This window comes from Zingiber officinale, chromosome 2A (assembly GCF_018446385.1).
Source record: "Zingiber officinale cultivar Zhangliang chromosome 2A, Zo_v1.1, whole genome shotgun sequence".
Classification (NCBI taxonomy): Eukaryota; Viridiplantae; Streptophyta; class Magnoliopsida; order Zingiberales; family Zingiberaceae; genus Zingiber; species Zingiber officinale.
The window spans coordinates 101,025,346-101,041,427 of NC_055988.1; the positions used below are offsets into that span (position 1 = coordinate 101,025,346).

At 38.2% G+C, this 16,082-nt stretch overlaps 2 protein-coding genes and 1 long non-coding RNA gene across 20 annotated transcripts; 2 read left to right on the forward strand and 1 right to left on the reverse strand.

The window, feature by feature from the left end:
• The first annotated feature begins 3,537 nt into the window (after nt 1-3,537).
• LOC122041742 (thioredoxin domain-containing protein PLP3A-like) lies at nt 3,538-7,969 on the forward strand. Of its 18 annotated transcripts, none has more exons than XM_042601526.1 (10): nt 3,538-3,797; nt 3,908-4,147; nt 5,177-5,249; nt 5,322-5,429; nt 5,525-5,627; nt 6,220-6,272; nt 6,571-6,646; nt 6,722-6,783; nt 7,047-7,144; nt 7,704-7,969. In XM_042601526.1, exons 5-10 carry the CDS (start codon nt 5,559-5,561, stop codon nt 7,754-7,756), a joined length of 411 nt encoding a protein of 136 aa, XP_042457460.1. In that variant the 5' UTR covers nt 3,538-3,797; nt 3,908-4,147; nt 5,177-5,249; nt 5,322-5,429; nt 5,525-5,558; the 3' UTR covers nt 7,757-7,969. The 18 variants fall into 18 exon arrangements, 5 of the variants coding, with proteins under 5 accessions (XP_042457460.1, XP_042457459.1, XP_042457461.1 ...); XM_042601524.1 differs by lacking the exons at nt 3,538-3,797; nt 3,908-4,147 and adding exons at nt 4,154-4,851; nt 5,023-5,063; XM_042601525.1 differs by lacking the exon at nt 3,908-4,147.
• A 1,816-nt stretch (nt 7,970-9,785) lies between these two features.
• On the reverse strand, nt 9,786-14,010 carry LOC122041743 (beta-glucosidase BoGH3B-like). The gene is made up of 10 exons (XM_042601530.1): nt 13,891-14,010; nt 13,433-13,793; nt 13,155-13,359; nt 11,896-11,986; nt 11,657-11,802; nt 11,341-11,584; nt 11,154-11,258; nt 10,794-10,976; nt 10,493-10,694; nt 9,786-10,406 (listed from the first exon to the last, which is right to left on the reverse strand). The coding sequence occupies exons 2-10, from the start codon at nt 13,656-13,658 to the stop codon at nt 9,877-9,879; spliced, it is 1,932 nt and encodes a 643-aa protein (XP_042457464.1). The 5' UTR covers nt 13,659-13,793; nt 13,891-14,010; the 3' UTR covers nt 9,786-9,876.
• Nucleotides 10,580-12,104, forward strand: LOC122041744. The gene is made up of 3 exons (XR_006129071.1): nt 10,580-10,721; nt 10,789-11,003; nt 11,180-12,104. It is a non-coding gene; the product is annotated as an uncharacterized LOC122041744 (long non-coding RNA).
• Nucleotides 14,011-16,082: the final 2,072 nt, after the last annotated feature.

The window sequence follows — 16,082 nt, forward strand, 5'->3', positions numbered from 1 at the left end:
ATTTCAAAAGATCGAGAAAGATTTTTATTATTGTGCAAGAAATTAAGCCCCTCTTGTTGGCCGCACTAATCCTAACAATTGGTATTAAAAGCAAAAGAAATGGTCGGATCTAGCATCTACCCATCAAAATTTGAGGGAGACTTTGCAACTTGAAAGAAGCGCATGGAGGTATTCTTCAAAACTGACTTCGAAATTCTCTCAAGTATAAAATATAGTTTTGTAGCACCTACGGATCAGCACGGAGCCGAGAAAGAAGAATACACATGGACGAAGATGGAGCAAGCCGACTTTGTGGCTAATGAAAAGGCAGAGTTTCATCTACTCAACGTTCTTCCACCCTAGGAGGTTAGCTGGATCGGAAGCTATGACTCCGCCAAAAGTCTCTGGAAGAAATTCCTGGAGCTTCACGAAGGTACCTCAGAATCCAAACTGGCTAAGTGGGACATCCTCCGAAGCTAACTGATGAACCTACGGATGAACAAGGGAGAGAAGGTAGCTCAACTCCACGCAAGAATCAAAGACCTGATCACCCAATTCAACAACCTCAGAGAAAAGGTAACAAATTGTGACTCCTTAAGGTATGCACTTAACTCCTTTCCAAGAACTCAAAAATGGTCAGCCTTAGTAGATGCTTACTGCATCTCTAAGGACCTTAAGGTATGTACTCTTGAAAGCTTATTTTCAACATTTGAACTTCACGAGTCTCGTTGTATAGATTCATAGGAAATAGAGAAATCAAATAACATTGCTCTAAAATCTAAGAAGGATGAATCATACGCCGACAACTCCTTCGATGATGATGAAACAACATACATGGTAAGGAAATTCAAGAAATTTTTTAAAACTGATAAGTTTAATCAAGTGCAGACAAAGAGAAGAAGAGCAAGGAAGGCAAGATGCTATAACTGCAATGAAGAGGGGCACATTAAGGATGTCTGCCCAAAGCTGAGAAGGAAAACAAGAAAGGACCAACCACAATAAAGCACAAAATCCTGAAAGCAACGTGAGATGAGTCATCAACGAAGTCAGATTTGGAGGAGCATGCTGGACTTGCACTGATGGCAAGCCAACAAGAGGAGGGCATAGATGAAGGGGGAGGCTCCTCAGAGGAAAATAGTAGTAAGGAGGAAGAAATAAAATTCAGAATGGATCTAGTAAGTGAGGTATGTTTACTACCCCCTAACCAATTATATTCAGGTATTAAATCCATGTCCAGATCCCTATGTAAGCTAAAAACAAAAAAAATTAATTTGAAAAGGGAAGTTTTGGAATTAAGAACAATCCTACCAAAAACATGCCCCCTAGAAATGTATGATAAATTAAAAGATGAAAATGAAAATTAAAGGACCAAATTAAAAAATCAAGAAACTTTGCATATGATAATCAAAATACATGGAAAAATTATAGAAACCTAAATTGATATCTTAAATATCATAAGGGTCAAATTAGAAAAATATCATAGAAGTATGTTCGTAAAAAGTTTTTGATAAATCTGGTAGAAAGGAATCTATTTTGGGTTTCAAAATCATGCTTAAATTAAATTATCTTTTGATGCATAACATGTTAGATCTAGGACTTTCAGAAAGAAAATTAATTATTTAAATTTTTTAATAAGCTTTGCCTAGAAGTGGTTGATGTTCTAATAACCAAGAAGACCTAACAGGCTCGGCTTAAGACATAGGTCATTAAAACCTATGCCTAGGACCCCAATAAAATTGGAGCCCACTAGTATTAAAAATTTTTTTGAATAATTTTAATAATTAAAATTTAATTCTCTACCATAACAGCGGTTGACACTTCAATTTTAAGCTTGACGCTTCGATTTCTGTGCACAAGAGTCAACCACAATCCATTCCAACGGCAACATCAACTACAATTAATTATATATTAATTATAATTTTATATATTCTCTTACAATCCTATCTAACGCTCCACCGAATTTTATTTTTTTTCACCACATTCTTCTCCTATTCTCAACTCATATTCTCAATTATTTTCTCAAGTTTCATCCTCTATATTTCTTGTTCCTCATCGCCTTATCAGTGATTCTCTCAGTCTTAGAAGATGTCCTTTGTCTTTCTCGATTGTCCGATAATATTTTTTTCGATCTTTTCTTTTTTTGGAATGATCTTTATTGTTCTGTATAAATAATAAATTATAGATGAAATGGACTTAAACATCATTAAAAAATAGATTATTTGTAATTGTATAAAATTTTCCCCCCATTTTTTCTTTTTAATTACAAGCAAATTACTACAATCACAAACCTGATTTATGTGCTTAAAAATTCATAAAATATGATCGGTGGGCCACGGAGCCACACAAATAAAATATTTCGCTTCGTGGTAAGTGGTTCGCAGCTCGAACCCTGAGCAGTAGCACAATGAAAACATCTAAAAAATATTAAAAGGGAAAAAATTGAACGACACATAATGAAGGATTGACATTAAATAAAAAGGTTTGTTGAACGGGCAACCATCCAATAATACTCTGATAAAACCTACAAGCACATTAAAGGACAATACAAAATAACTCGGCATTCACTCAAGCAAGCTCACTCCAAAAATTCCAAAACATCGTCGGACAGCGATTCAATCAACTTGTCCAGACTGATGACCTTGCTTGTCAGAGCAGAGGGGAGGTAGCTACCTTCCTTCGATTGATCGAGTGCCCCGTCGATAGCAAGGTTGAATATACGGAGTGCCCGATCGGTGTCCTTGTCATTAAAAGTGTCCAAGAGAATGTAGGCCTGCTTTATGAGATCAAACCTGCTCGATTCAGCTCCTTGATAAGTCTCTAAGGCTGCTCGGGAGGTTTTCAGCTCTTCATCTTTGGCGTCGAGCTAGATTTTCGAGGCGGAGCGTTTGGCTGACCTACTCTCCCTCTCGGCGTTTAGCGATACCTCCACATCCTTCAGGTTTTGAGCCAGCACTCGAAACTCCTTATTTTTGATCTCTAAGTCCTCGATGGCCTGGAGATTCCTGGTGTTGGCCAAGTTAAGCTTGGACTCGAAGGAGTTGGCCTACTTATCAAGTCGAGCCAATTGAGCAGCCTGCTCGGCGCCTTTGCTCTTCTCCGCCTCCAGCTTCTCGGAGCTCTTACTCAGATCGGCTCTTAGTTGAGCCATCACTACAAGAAAATTGGGATTCTACAACACTTAAACGACAACGTTTTTTATAAAAAGCGTTGTCTATTTATTTTTAACAACGCTTTTAGTGAAAAGCGTTGTCTATTTCATTATTTTCTTATTAATAGACATCGCTTTTCTAAAAACCGTTGTCTATTAGTGATTTTTACGGGTCAAAGACAACGCTTCGTAAAAAGCGTTGTCTATTAGACTGATTTTTAGTGTCTACGACAACGTTTTATAAAAAGCGTTGTCTATGTTTAAAATCTCATCTAAATCTTGATTAATATAAACCGTTGGATCTAAATCTTGATTAATACAAACCGTTGGATCTAAATCTTGATTAATACAAACCGTTGGATCTAGGTAAGGAGTAGAAAACCCGAACCCTTCTCCCAACTCCTATCTTCCGATCATTTTTGATCCCGAACCCTTCTCCCAACTCCTCATCTCACGCGGCCTTCTCCATCCAACTCCTCGGCAAACCCCTCTCTGGCACTGCTTCTTAAGATCAAGGACAGGGGGATGGCGGTGAAGGATTGGGTAGAGCAGGCGGAGATCCTGCGGCACCGGGCGGTGGGAGGCTTCGTGAGCCACTGCGCCTGGAACTCAGTGACGGAGGCGGCACTGTATGAATACCGAGTCGTCGCCACTCCGCCCCCAAATCTTGGTGAGTCTTCCCTAATCCAAGCTCGCTTTCATGTTATGCGATCGCGTTTTCTTCTTCGCCGTGGAAATCTATCTTCGATTCACATTTTGATCTTGGCACAATACGCGCAGATCGTTCGTTTTAGGATAGAATCGTCAACCTCGCAGTCGTGATCTAGGGTCTGATCTCTCACTGAACTCGTTGCCCTGGTCGTCTCCTACCACCACCGTCGAGGAAAGGGGTTCTTCGATTCCTATGTCTGGCGCTGTGGAACCATCGGAGTCGCATCCTCCGTACTCTCCCTCCCACGAGGAGTACAACCCTGAGCTGTCGGTTGCTCTTCCGGAGGATAGTGATGGCACTCCGTACTTGTGAGAATTTGAGACCTTTTGTGAAATTTTGAGATCTTTCTCAAGCTCCCTTCTTTGGTCTTGTTTCTTTTTCCTTGTTGTTGTCCTTTTTCTTGCCATTATATTCGAGTCCCAAATCAGCAATATAAATTGATTAATCTATATGTCTCAGAAAAGTAGATATAAGACGACATTGACATGTTCAGTATTTGATTGAATCTTGCTCAAGAATGCTCTGAAGGAGATCCTACTGGTCCCTCTCAGATCTTTTATTCCCTTTTAGCAACGAAGACAACATGATGATTTTCTTGTCAGTGAGAAGCCATTCTTTTTCAGATCTCCAAATGCCTTGATCAATCAAGCTGATTCTCAACTTGGAGTGCTAGTGCATAATCATCCTTGTCCAACTCAAGCAATCTCCAGGCAAAATCGATACCAAACTTGCATCGTGGTCTAATTGCATGCCAGAGATGATCTCTCTTCTTTTCCTTTTGCCGCTTTATCTTTCCCTTTCTTTTTTACCGTCACTGCCTGCTGCAAATTTCAGACATTCCTGGCCATGTTTGTGGCTCAAAGATCCCAAAAGCCAGCTTGGACTCGTCAATGGCCACCTCCACATCTCAGATGCCCTCCACGCCCCCTCTCTCTTTTCCTCAGAGCAAACGTTGATCCTTGAGCTCGGCACAATCCCCTCCTCCTCGATCCTTTCGTTGCCTTGTTCCTAGGTATGCTTTCCTTTAGAAAAGCAACAAACAAAGATGCTCTCATTCCCTTGCTGAACTCCTGGAATCAATGGGAACAACTTTGCCTGCACACTATATAACCAACACTAATCTCATAATAGTTTTACTGGTTCCCTTTGTTTTCATGCGATTATTCGCTTCTCGCACACACAGAATCATCCTCTGCTTATTGCAACCTAGGAGTTTGTATGGAGGTAATTAATACTAGTGTGTAAGATATGATTTCCTAAAGTTTTCAGGACTTTGAGGATATAGAATCATATTCTTATTCATAGAACTCATGCTAATGTATGTTTCAATGGCACAGACTATAGAGCTAAAGGTGGACATGGTTGCATTACATGAGAAGAGATTGAGGAAATGTTTGTCCAAAGTGAAAGGTAAATAGGTACTTATAACATATATTTTAATGTGTATGTTTATCATTAATAATTTGTCTCTAATTTTTATAGGCTCCTTGACAACAAGATGCCAAATAATGTGGTTACTATGTGATGCGATTTATGAGACAAATTGTTGAAGAAGTTGAAATTATCGAAAAAGATTCACTACGATCTATAGTAATGTTTACTTACTTATGTCTCAAATTATTTGAAATAAACTATTTAAAATATGCAAAGTCAATGTTGATTTTTTTTCTCATTAATGTTCACAGTTCACACAAGCAGAGTATTCTCGAGAAGAAATTGATGAGGTGCGATCGGAGTTGGCAGAATGTATACAAGATCATATTTATGAGTAGGTGCGTTCAAGTTTATGTAAGTTCATTACCTTGTTTTAGCTAAGGTTTATATAATTAAGTTCATTATCTTTAGCAAGAAGCAACTTTTTGCTTCTTTAGAATCCATTTTCAGCTATGAGATGCAATCTACCCTTGTTTGTTATTTTCAGTTTAGTCTGTGATAAAGAGTCTTCTTGGTCATTAACTGAATTATATAAACTGAATGCATTTTAGAATGGAGAAATACTGAGATGTGCTCCCTGAGCTTCTAATTTTGACAATTGTTTGCTAAATTTTTTATATCAGTTGTAGCCATATGATACTCCACTTGCTCAATTGGATTATGACTAGGCATGGATGACAAATAATCGAGTCTACTTAGCCCAAGTCCAAACTTGAATCATGCCAATTCATACAGACCGAAAAGTGAAGTGTGCCTGATCAAAAGAAAACATAATTTCTTAATCTGGTAAATGGTTTAGTGCATTACTCTTTGCAACTGAAGCAGATTCTTTATGTTTCCAGTGCCTTAAGGCTGGTTGTTACATCATTTTCAATAAATCTCCTCCTTTAGCATTTCATTGTGCAGCACCAGCAACTTCATAGTTAACTTTTAAAATGCGTTACAGTGTTGCAATGCTCTGAAGAATATTAATGTCCAAACCAGAACATTAGCAATCGGGTAAGCACTTGATTGTTCATTTTATGATACTTTTATCTTCAAGTGGGTCATGATTCACTTTACAACTTCTATCTTTGAGGAATATGTACAGTTTGAGCTGCAAAGCGTGAACGCACCACCAGACCACAAGGCCCCACTGTCTGCCAGATTTGGCTCAGCTTTAAGCTTCGGCACGCGTTTGATTCTACCTTTCTCCTTCACGCTTGTTCTGCTTTGGTACAGTGGAGTTGGTGTGCCACACTGATATATTCTATTCTATGGTTGTGAATGATGAGTGATGAATATCAAATATATGCAACTCTGTACGTCCAAAGCATTTGAAGGCCCTAGCACCAGTGCACATTAATACTAAGTTTATCAAGCTGGATGCTGAAGTTAGTAAACATAAATAACTCTATTGCTTTCATAAATCTAAAGCTGGAACTGACCATACCAGATTTTCCACACAGAATGCACCATTTTTCGTGACGAAATTGGCAATCAAAACACTGCCCTGTGTTATTTTATTCAGGTGAAATTTCAGTATATCAAAATTTTTTCGCTTGGATTTAAAGCAATCCCTAGTTTGTTGCAAAATTATCTTCTTTTTTTTTTAAATGCAATATTGTTAAAGTTAACTACTAAATCTCTGTTTCAAATTTTTGTAAATCAGATTCAGAAGTGAGATTTGTTTTATCATCTTTAAGTTAATCTACCTTCAGTTTATTGCATATGATGTATAGAGTCAGTAGTACTAAATTCAATGGCTCAAACTGATTTTTTCTTTCATTCCAGGAATGGCATTGCCTTTGATAGGATAGTCGACTTTCAAGATCTTGGAAGCAAAGATGATTTTACTGCCAGAGCTTTAGAAAATCTTCTTAAAAGAAAAGGCAAGCACTTTCTACTTGCTTCTTCTTACACGTATGCTGGTCGTTATCTAACATGATTCTTTTTCTAGGAATTATTAAATGTATCAAGAAAACTGCATAAATAAAAAAAAACAAGTGTAACTTTCAAATGCAAGGATCGGATTAGATTGGAGGGAGGATTAACAAGAAGAACATCTATGTGTACCTGCTAAGAGCTGCAGAATCTGGATGAATACCACCACTGCAATTGTGATTTGAGTAATGGAAGCCCTTTGGTAGTGGTCTCCTATGCAAAATGCAAAGTGTATCTCACTATAGGGGAGGAAGTAAACTTGGGAGAGCATGTGCTTGCCTCTTAGTAGATCAAAGAACAAGCTGCATGAGATCAGTTTAATAAAGCAGTCAGATAGCTGCATGCAATTTGAAAACTATTTTACATCAAGGATCTGAAAATCTTCATTAAGATTAGTGTAAATTTTGTTTCTTTTGGTAGAAAGTCATGATGATTATTTTGTTTCTTTTGAGAGCCATCAGTAATGCTTATATATGAACTTGAAACATATTATTGCTACTTTTGTAGGTGGATACAGGACAGTTGAGATCAGTACACTAAGGAGCGTCTGGATTCAGTAATTGATCAGTACACTAAGCGTATGGATTCAGTAACTACTGTACTATTTTGAGTAAACAGATTGTTGGCTACTTCAGTATTCAGTATTCAGTATTCAGTAAACAGATTGTTGGCTAAACAAATTGTAGCTGTTCAAAATAGATTTTTTGTGCTCTTTTGTTTTATATGTGAATATCACTATATACTTTGAAACAGAATTAGTGTAAATTTTGATATTTACTAGCTTTTCATGTAATTAATTATTAATATTATTTCAACGTCAGATTTCTATTATTTTTATGAGTTTGAAATCATTAACTGAGTTGATTATATGTAAAATTTGAATCTAGACTGGTAAAAGAAAAATAATAGTTTCGTAAATATAAAAATAATGATTTTTAAATAATTTTTTTAATTTTTTTTCTTTAAAACGACAACACTTTTAAAGCGTTGTAATAGTGTTGTCTTTGCAAAATATGACTACGCTTTTAAAGCGTTGCAAAAGCGTTGTCTTTTCTACCAAAAACAACGCTTTAAAAGCGTTGCAAAACGTTGCCTTTGCATAAAACGACAACGCTTTTAAAGCGTTGCAAAAGCATTGTCTTTGGTACAAACGACAATGCTTTAAAAGCGTTGTCGTTGAGCAGACTTTTTACAACAGTGCCTTTAACAACGCTTTTTCAGGCAAAAAGACAACGCTTTAAAAGCGTTGTCTATTAGCTTTTTTGTTGTAGTGCATCTCAACACTCATTTACTCCAGCTACGCCTGGGAAGTAGACGATTGACCGCTCGGTGTACGCAGCTGCTTGACTTCCTGCTCTAAAAATGCGAGCCTTTGGCACATGGTCAGACTCTACCCAATAATGCAAGGAACCCAAAAAAAGTATTAGAGCCAAGTAGAAATATATCAGAACGTACAAGTAAAATGCTCACCCCAGTGGATATCTGGGTATGACTGTCGGCGAGTGCCTCTGGAGGCATGACCGCTGTGCGAGCCCTAGCGTCAACCTATATCTGGGCGAGCGGCCCCTGGATAATTATCTGGTGCTCAGGGGCTTGGCTTTCGGTGCTATCTGAGGCATGCCCTACTCGTCCGTAGGCAGATGAATGACTGATGTTATGTGGCATTAACCGCTCAGAGCGGACGAGGTTGACGTTGCTCTACCAGCTGAATGAGGCGATGATGCCAGTCGAACACAAGACACTTGTGCCGCCGGCAGGGTGGTATGAAGGTGACCTGCAGTGCATCTATTAATCCCTCAGGCAGATCGGATAGTGACGGTGTCCAGTCGTAAGATATAGAGCTTGGGAGCACAGCAACTCCCTGATCGGGAGTAGGAGTGGAGGTTTCTCCTAGCTCGGAAGGGGGACGAGAGACGATCGGTGCTGGAGTCTGCAAGGCGGAAGTCGCAGATCGAGAGGAAGCCTCTCGGCACTTCTTGTGGTGTCGTAGGGGCTCGTCGAAAGTCACTGACTCTGAGGCGGCCACTATTGGGACCATGGACGGTCGTTTAGGCAAAAGATCCGCTGTTGCAGCCGTCGCATCGCTCGCGGCTAGCCGACTTCCTCTAGCACCACTCCCCAACACTTGAGTTCCCTCCTCCTTGTAGAGCGGATCCTCGTTGGAACCGACCGACTGATACATCCTTGACTTTCCAACTTCACGCCTTCGGACAAGATCAACAACTATGAAAATTGTCATCGCTAATTACTATCCCTGGTAGTGATACATAATAAATATTTTAATTAAATGATACAAGGATTGAGACCATATAAATATATATTAATTTTAAAAAATAAATTAATAATAAAATTTATTTAAATATAAATAGAGATATAATTGAGAATAAAAATTTAATTATTATTGGGGTCTGATACTTCTATTCATCAACATCAAGATTAAGGTGGGGAAGTGAGCCGTTAACTTCTCATATGATTAGCTCAATGATCAGTGTTTGTAGTTCATTTTCCTCTTTTTATGAATGATTAGAAGATATTTTTAATATTTCATTCTGATAAAAAAAATTTGTATTTCTAAATTAAGACTAAATATATTTCAACTTTAGGATTTATTTATTATTTTTACAATATACACATAACTCCAGAAATTTTGATTATTTCCTTCCCTCCTTATTGCAGCGAATCACTTGTAGCTGATCCAAATCCCTTCTTCACCCTCGTCTCCCTCTTTGTTCCTTGACTCCGTCGTCAAGCCGAACCCGAGCGGGAACAAGGGATCGTAGTGCGCGTCTCCGGCGTTCATCGGCAGCTGCTCCACCGACCTGAACCATGTGCTCGGAAGCTTCCCCGTGAATCCGTAGTCGCCGAACAGCACGTCGGCCACGCCCTGACCCTCGGATCCAGGCAGCCAAGCCGCCACCAGGGCGTCGATCGACGCCACGTACGGCTCCACCACCACCGGACGGCCGGTGATCAGAACCACCACGCACTTCACGGAGGAGCCGCACACCGTCTCGATCGTGCTCGGGCCGGGGGCCGCGATGGTGAGGTTGAGGCTGTCGCCGTAGGTCTCGGCGTAAGGGTGCTCCCCGACCACCACGATGGCATAGGCGAAGTCGTTGCTGCTGATGAATTCGGAATTAGGGTTTTCGGAGAAGACCACTTCGGTTGATGGATCTACTGTGGATCGTATCGCCTCCAGGATTGTGGTGCCTGTGAGTAAGCACAAAGAATCAAATTCAAAATTTTTGTTGTTCTATGATGGAGTGCAGGCTCGGTGTTTGTGAGAATGCGCAAACCAGCTGTGATTCTTCCGCTTCTGCCGTACCACTCGATGGTCCATCCGCCGCATTGGTATCCCAAATTATGGGCGTGGCTGCCTGCAACGAGAACCTTCCCTGCGTTCTTCGGAAGGGGAAGCAGCGGAGCATCCCCGGAGTTCCCGTTCTTCAGTAGCACGAGAGATTTCCTCACAGCTTCCCTCGCCAATTCCCTGTGCTCCTGGTTATGTTGAGCAAATTATACTTGGTGAGCCCCAAAAAAGAACTTGTTTTTTTTTGTTGTTGTTGTTGATGAAATGCTGAATCGAGATCAGTTCACCTTTTTTCCGAGATGATTGGCTACGCTGTGATCAACCATGGGTTTCTCAAACAAACCGAGGATAAATTTCACCCTCAGAATTCTCCTCACAGCATCATCGATTCTGCTCATGGAGATGAAGTTGTTCTTAACAAGAAACGTGAGGTTGCCAACGAACTCAACATACTTTTTTGGAACCATCACCTGCAAAATGATGCAGGAAGAAGGAAGGTAGTTACTGACTATATAAGATCATCACTAACTCCCTCTTAAGATTCATTAAGCATGGATTGTCAACTTAGGAAAGGAAAGTGTATATGTGATTTTTGACTTATGATTTCTTATGTCGATTTATACTCTTTGATAAGTATTTACACTAACCATATCGATGCCTGCATTGATTCCAGCTTCAACGGAGTATGTATAATTTGCACCTGGTGGGGTGGTGATCCTGTCAAGTCCCTCCCAGTCTGAGATCACAAATCCCTGGCAGAGTTTCAATCAAGTACCTATCAAACATAGCAACATAGAAGTAAAAAGGGAACAAAGTTGATTCTTGAAAGCATGCCTTGAAGCCAAGCTTGTTCTTGAGGAGGCCCGTGATGAGCTCGCGGTTGGTGTGCATTTTGACACCATTCCAGCTTGAATAAGAAATCATGATGGTAGAGACGCCCTTGGCAATGGCGTCGTAGTAGGCTGGCATATGGATGTCGAAGAGGCCATTGCGGTCGATGATGGTGTCATTTTCATTGATTCCATTTTGTGTGCCACCATCGCCAACAAAATGCTTGGCACAGGCCGCCACATTGTTCCTGTTCCAAAGTTTTATGTCAATTGTGTGCTAGAAGACTATCAAATTAATCAGTTGGATCGAGAAAACTTGCTTTCCAGCAACATAGGGGAAGCCCTTGGTGTAGTTTTGAGGCGCATCTCCTTGTAAACCAAGAATGATGTCGGTCATGTTCTGGACAATCCGGTGATCTTCGCTGTAGCTCTCGAAACACCGACCCCATCTCGGGTCTCTGCAAACCTGATTATTGGACCAAATCAGCAATTAGTGTTGAGGAACAGAGGCAGAGGTGCAAAAGTGACATGGTTTATGGTTTATATTTGGAAACTCTACCGCAATGCACGGCGCAAAGGCATAGGGAATGCCAGTGGCTCTAACCTCCAGTGCAGTCGCTGCACCAATCCTCTTCGCAAGAGCAGGATCCCTGCAGATTGCAAGGAAATCAAAATTTGATATGATTGTTTAGAAAAAACATGGGCAAAATTTAAATGGACTTCCATCATTTATATTTTTATTAGATGGATATCTTATTTTTGATTAAAGTCCAGTACCCCTCTCCTTTTAAATTGACATGTTCAAAATACCATTGCATTAAAATAATAATTCAACTGGGTAGAAGTTAACAATTACTAGAAGTTGACATCTAGTTTTTTAACAACTAGCTGCTATAATGCATTATGTGACCATTCGATCATGTAAAAACTAACGATTAACTACTAGAAAAGCTAACAATTAGATTTTATAATAATAATTTTATATTATTTTAATTTTATTTATTTGAATGATAATTTGATTAAAATAATATTTTAATTTATAAAATAAACGATCAAGATGACATGATATTTTAAATAAATATTATTTTATCACGATCGACGGTATAAAAATTAACATTTAACTTTTATAATATACAGAAGCTAGTTGCTAGTTTTTACTTCGATGATTATATATCATTTTGATTTTCTTTTTTCTGAGTGATAATCTAATCAAAATAATATTTAACAAGTAAACTAAACGATGAGGTTTCCATAATATCCATTACATTTTAAATAAAGATAATTTAATTTAAATCAAATTTATAAAAATTAGCATGTAACTTTTATCACTTATAACTTTTACAATTTATAATAGCTATATGTTAATTTCTAAACTAGTTATAGCTTCTATATAACCTTAAATTTAAGGATATTTTTTTAAGAATAAAATTATAAAAAAAAAATAATCCCAGTTAGTCTCATTGATTATCCCTGAGTGATCGGTCCGATTTTACGGAAATTTTTTACCTATCATCAGGATAAATCGAGAAGCGCACGTGATGGCTAATCTAGAAGTCCAGCATCTTTTGATTGCGCCCTCTAGTTGGAGAATTTTTTTTTACAAATATGTCATAATTAGAGATCAAATTGTAAATATCTGGATGATAATTTGAATGTCCTATCATAGGACCATGCTATGGAGACGATGATAAAATTACGAGAGACATACGTAGGAGTGTTGATTTAATTTTTATTTTTTTTTAAGAAAAAACAAAGCACTAATTTGATGTTTCTATTTATTTGAGACGCCAAAAGAAGATGTGAAGAACTTGAACTTGCCTTGTGGCTCCAAGACCAATGTTGTGGGGAAATATGGTGGCATTGAAGACATTATTGTTGCCATGAACAGCATCAATTCCATAAATCATTGGAATCCCAAGCCTCGTGGAGATGGAGCCTCTCTGAAACCCATTTATCATGTTGATCCACTCTCGTGGAGGAGCCTGAGGAGCAGGCACACTCCCCCCTCCACTTAGCAAACTTCCTGCATCAGATTTTTTTTTTTCTTTTCAATTATACAATATATTTTTTTTCTTCTGAAGAAACTACAAATATACCAATGAAGTAATCCTTCACGATCTGTGGGGTGGCGACCTTTCTGTCAATTTGCATCATCTGTCCAATCTTCTCAGCGAGAGTCATCCTCTTCATCAGATCGCTTATCCTCACGCTCACTGCCTGCGTTGGATCTCTGTACTTAGCGTATTCTGCTCCGGCGATTGCAGCAAAGCATACGAGGAACAGAGCCCCACAGAGCTTCACCACCAACCCAAGATTCGGCATTCTGGGGAAATTCGACGAGTGTGGAAAGTTTGAAGAACTGCCTTTTGCCCTTTCTTTTCTGAATTCAGAAAAAGGCTTTCGATGCAGAATCAACCTTTCTCAATTCTTGATAGCGTCGGTGGGCATTTAATTCACCTGTTTCCATTAGAGTAGAGAAAAAGAGATCATGAAAGGTACATGAAACAAATAATTGTGATTAAAAAGCTACCAACAAAAACAGTGGAGGAAGAACCTGAACTCGCAGTTTGGAGCTCGTCAAATGGCATTAATGCCGAAATGGAGCTGAATATCTTAATAACATCTGTCGATGGATGCATGCAGATAAAAATTCTCTGAATGGGAGATGAACTCCGGGTGGATATTTAAAGAGTGTCTTCCCGAGACACCGACAGGGCATTAGGTACGGCACCCTGACAGCGCCAACACGCCACGCGATGTCAAAATTACTAAAAGGCCCTTTATTAGAATCACGACAACTCCGATGATTAAACTTGAATGTCACGTCAAAACTCACAACTAAAAAAACCTTTATTATAATTTATTTATTTATTTACATTATGAATTTTTTTATGCATCTTAAAGTTTACATGGTTATAAATTTTTTCTATAACTTTTTCCTTTCACCGACCTTGTTAAAAAAAATCTGTCAGGGAGATGGCCTTGTACTCATCAATACTTATCACGGGTTCTTCCTGTAAATCAATATGTTATTATACTAATCAATGCCTATCGCGTGTTCTTCCCGTAAATCAACACGTTTTCTTCCAAAATTTCTAAGCACATCGTTAACGTGTTTAATTGGATTTGAATTTGATATAGATTTGGATTTTTTTATTTTCTAGATACTTTTTTTACGAGAGTAATTTATTTAAAATTCTTATTGCATATGAAAAATTAAATTATATATTAAATAGTTAGATTGGGTCTCGTATCGTTCAGTTCTATGAACAAAAATCTGACAGCTGGATTTGTAGGATTTAGTAAATCTTGCAGTGGATAGTGGGCCCCACGGTATCATTGAGTTAGTGGATCCGCATGTGGATGTGGACAGGTTGTCTGTGAAATTAGAGTCGTCCCCTCCAGCTCACACAATCATCAGGATTCATTTCGTTGTGTTTTTTTTTTATATAAAATTATGATTTAAAGGGCCGCGATTATCGTTTATAAAATCACGATACCAAGAGGTCAAATTCGGATAAAGTATTTTTTTTCCCTATGTTAGCTATTTATATTAAGAATTAATAATCATCCGTCATTTAATTTTTCTATATTAATCTAGAGACATATTAACGAGATTCATTAGGGATGAATAAATCATCTTTTACCACACGATATGAATTATAGAATCGACCAATCTTATCATTCGGAAACCAATTCGATTTGGATCATTGTTTACAATGAAATCGGAATAAAAAAATGATTAATCAGGTTAAAAAATATTGAATCTGGGTACCTGATCTCACATAACAATAAAATCAGAACAAAAGTATTAGGATCGTGCAGAATCTATGAAATCGATGCGATTATATCTTACAAATGATTTTACATACGATTTAAAATTTCCGACACTGAAAGCATGGATAACGTCGTTGTCTTCGACGTTAATCAAATAGACTGTCGCAGTAAAGGCATAAGGTTATAAAGTGAGTGGAATAGAAGTTTTGTGCAATAAAGTGATATAAGTTTCGGCAATATGACGATGATGACGTTCAAAGTATCCAATGTATTCAGGAGTGTGTGGAGGAGTGGTAAGATGACTGATACCATGAGTAGTAAGAAAAGAGCGAAGAGCGAAGAATTCACCTTCATTGTCAGTGAAGAGTATTTTGATAGTCATCGAGAACCGATTTTCAACAAGAATTTTGAATGCAATAAAGGTAGAGTATACATCCGATTTTTTTACGTAAGGGATAAATCCATATATACTTTATAAAATCTTCAACAAAGATAACATAATACTTGAGTCCACCAAATGATGATATATGAGATGTTCAAACATCAGAAAAGATAATATCCAAATGAAAATGAGATGAAATACTAGATTTATGAAAGAGCAATTTATGACTCTTATTAATATTGCACGAAATGCATGAAAAATTAGACAAAGTATCCGCAGGAAACGAAAGACCCAAGGATAACAAAAAAACATTGCAAAACATCTAATGATGGATGACCTAAACGACTATGCCATAAAGAAATAGATGACAAGACAGACACATAAAAGGCGGAAGGGGATGATAGCGGAGACACAAATTTTGGCTAGTAATAGACACCATCTCTATGGACCCTGTTGACCAATGTTGCTCTCGTATGACGATCTAACACATGAAAATAGGAATCAAAGAAAAGAAATGTAATAGGATTAGTAGCACAAAGTACAGCAACAAAAATCAAATTTTTTGACATAGATGATAACAAATAAAA

Coding starts and splice junctions, on each gene's coding strand:
- LOC122041742 (XM_042601526.1), top strand. CDS start 5,559: ATGAGGTGCGATCGGAGTTGGCAGAATGTATACAAGATCATATTTATG. Junction 5,628..6,219: donor GTAGGTGCGTTCAAGTTTAT/GTAAGTTCATTA, acceptor AATGCGTTACAG/TGTTGCAATGCTCTGAAGAA. Junction 6,647..6,721: donor TTATCAAGCTGGATGCTGAA/GTTAGTAAACAT, acceptor TTTTCCACACAG/AATGCACCATTTTTCGTGAC.
- LOC122041743 (XM_042601530.1), bottom strand. CDS start 13,658: ATGCCGAATCTTGGGTTGGTGGTGAAGCTCTGTGGGGCTCTGTTCCTC. Junction 13,360..13,432: donor CGTGAAGGATTACTTCATTG/GTATATTTGTAG, acceptor AATCTGATGCAG/GAAGTTTGCTAAGTGGAGGG. Junction 11,987..13,154: donor ATTGGTCTTGGAGCCACAAG/GCAAGTTCAAGT, acceptor TGCAATCTGCAG/GGATCCTGCTCTTGCGAAGA.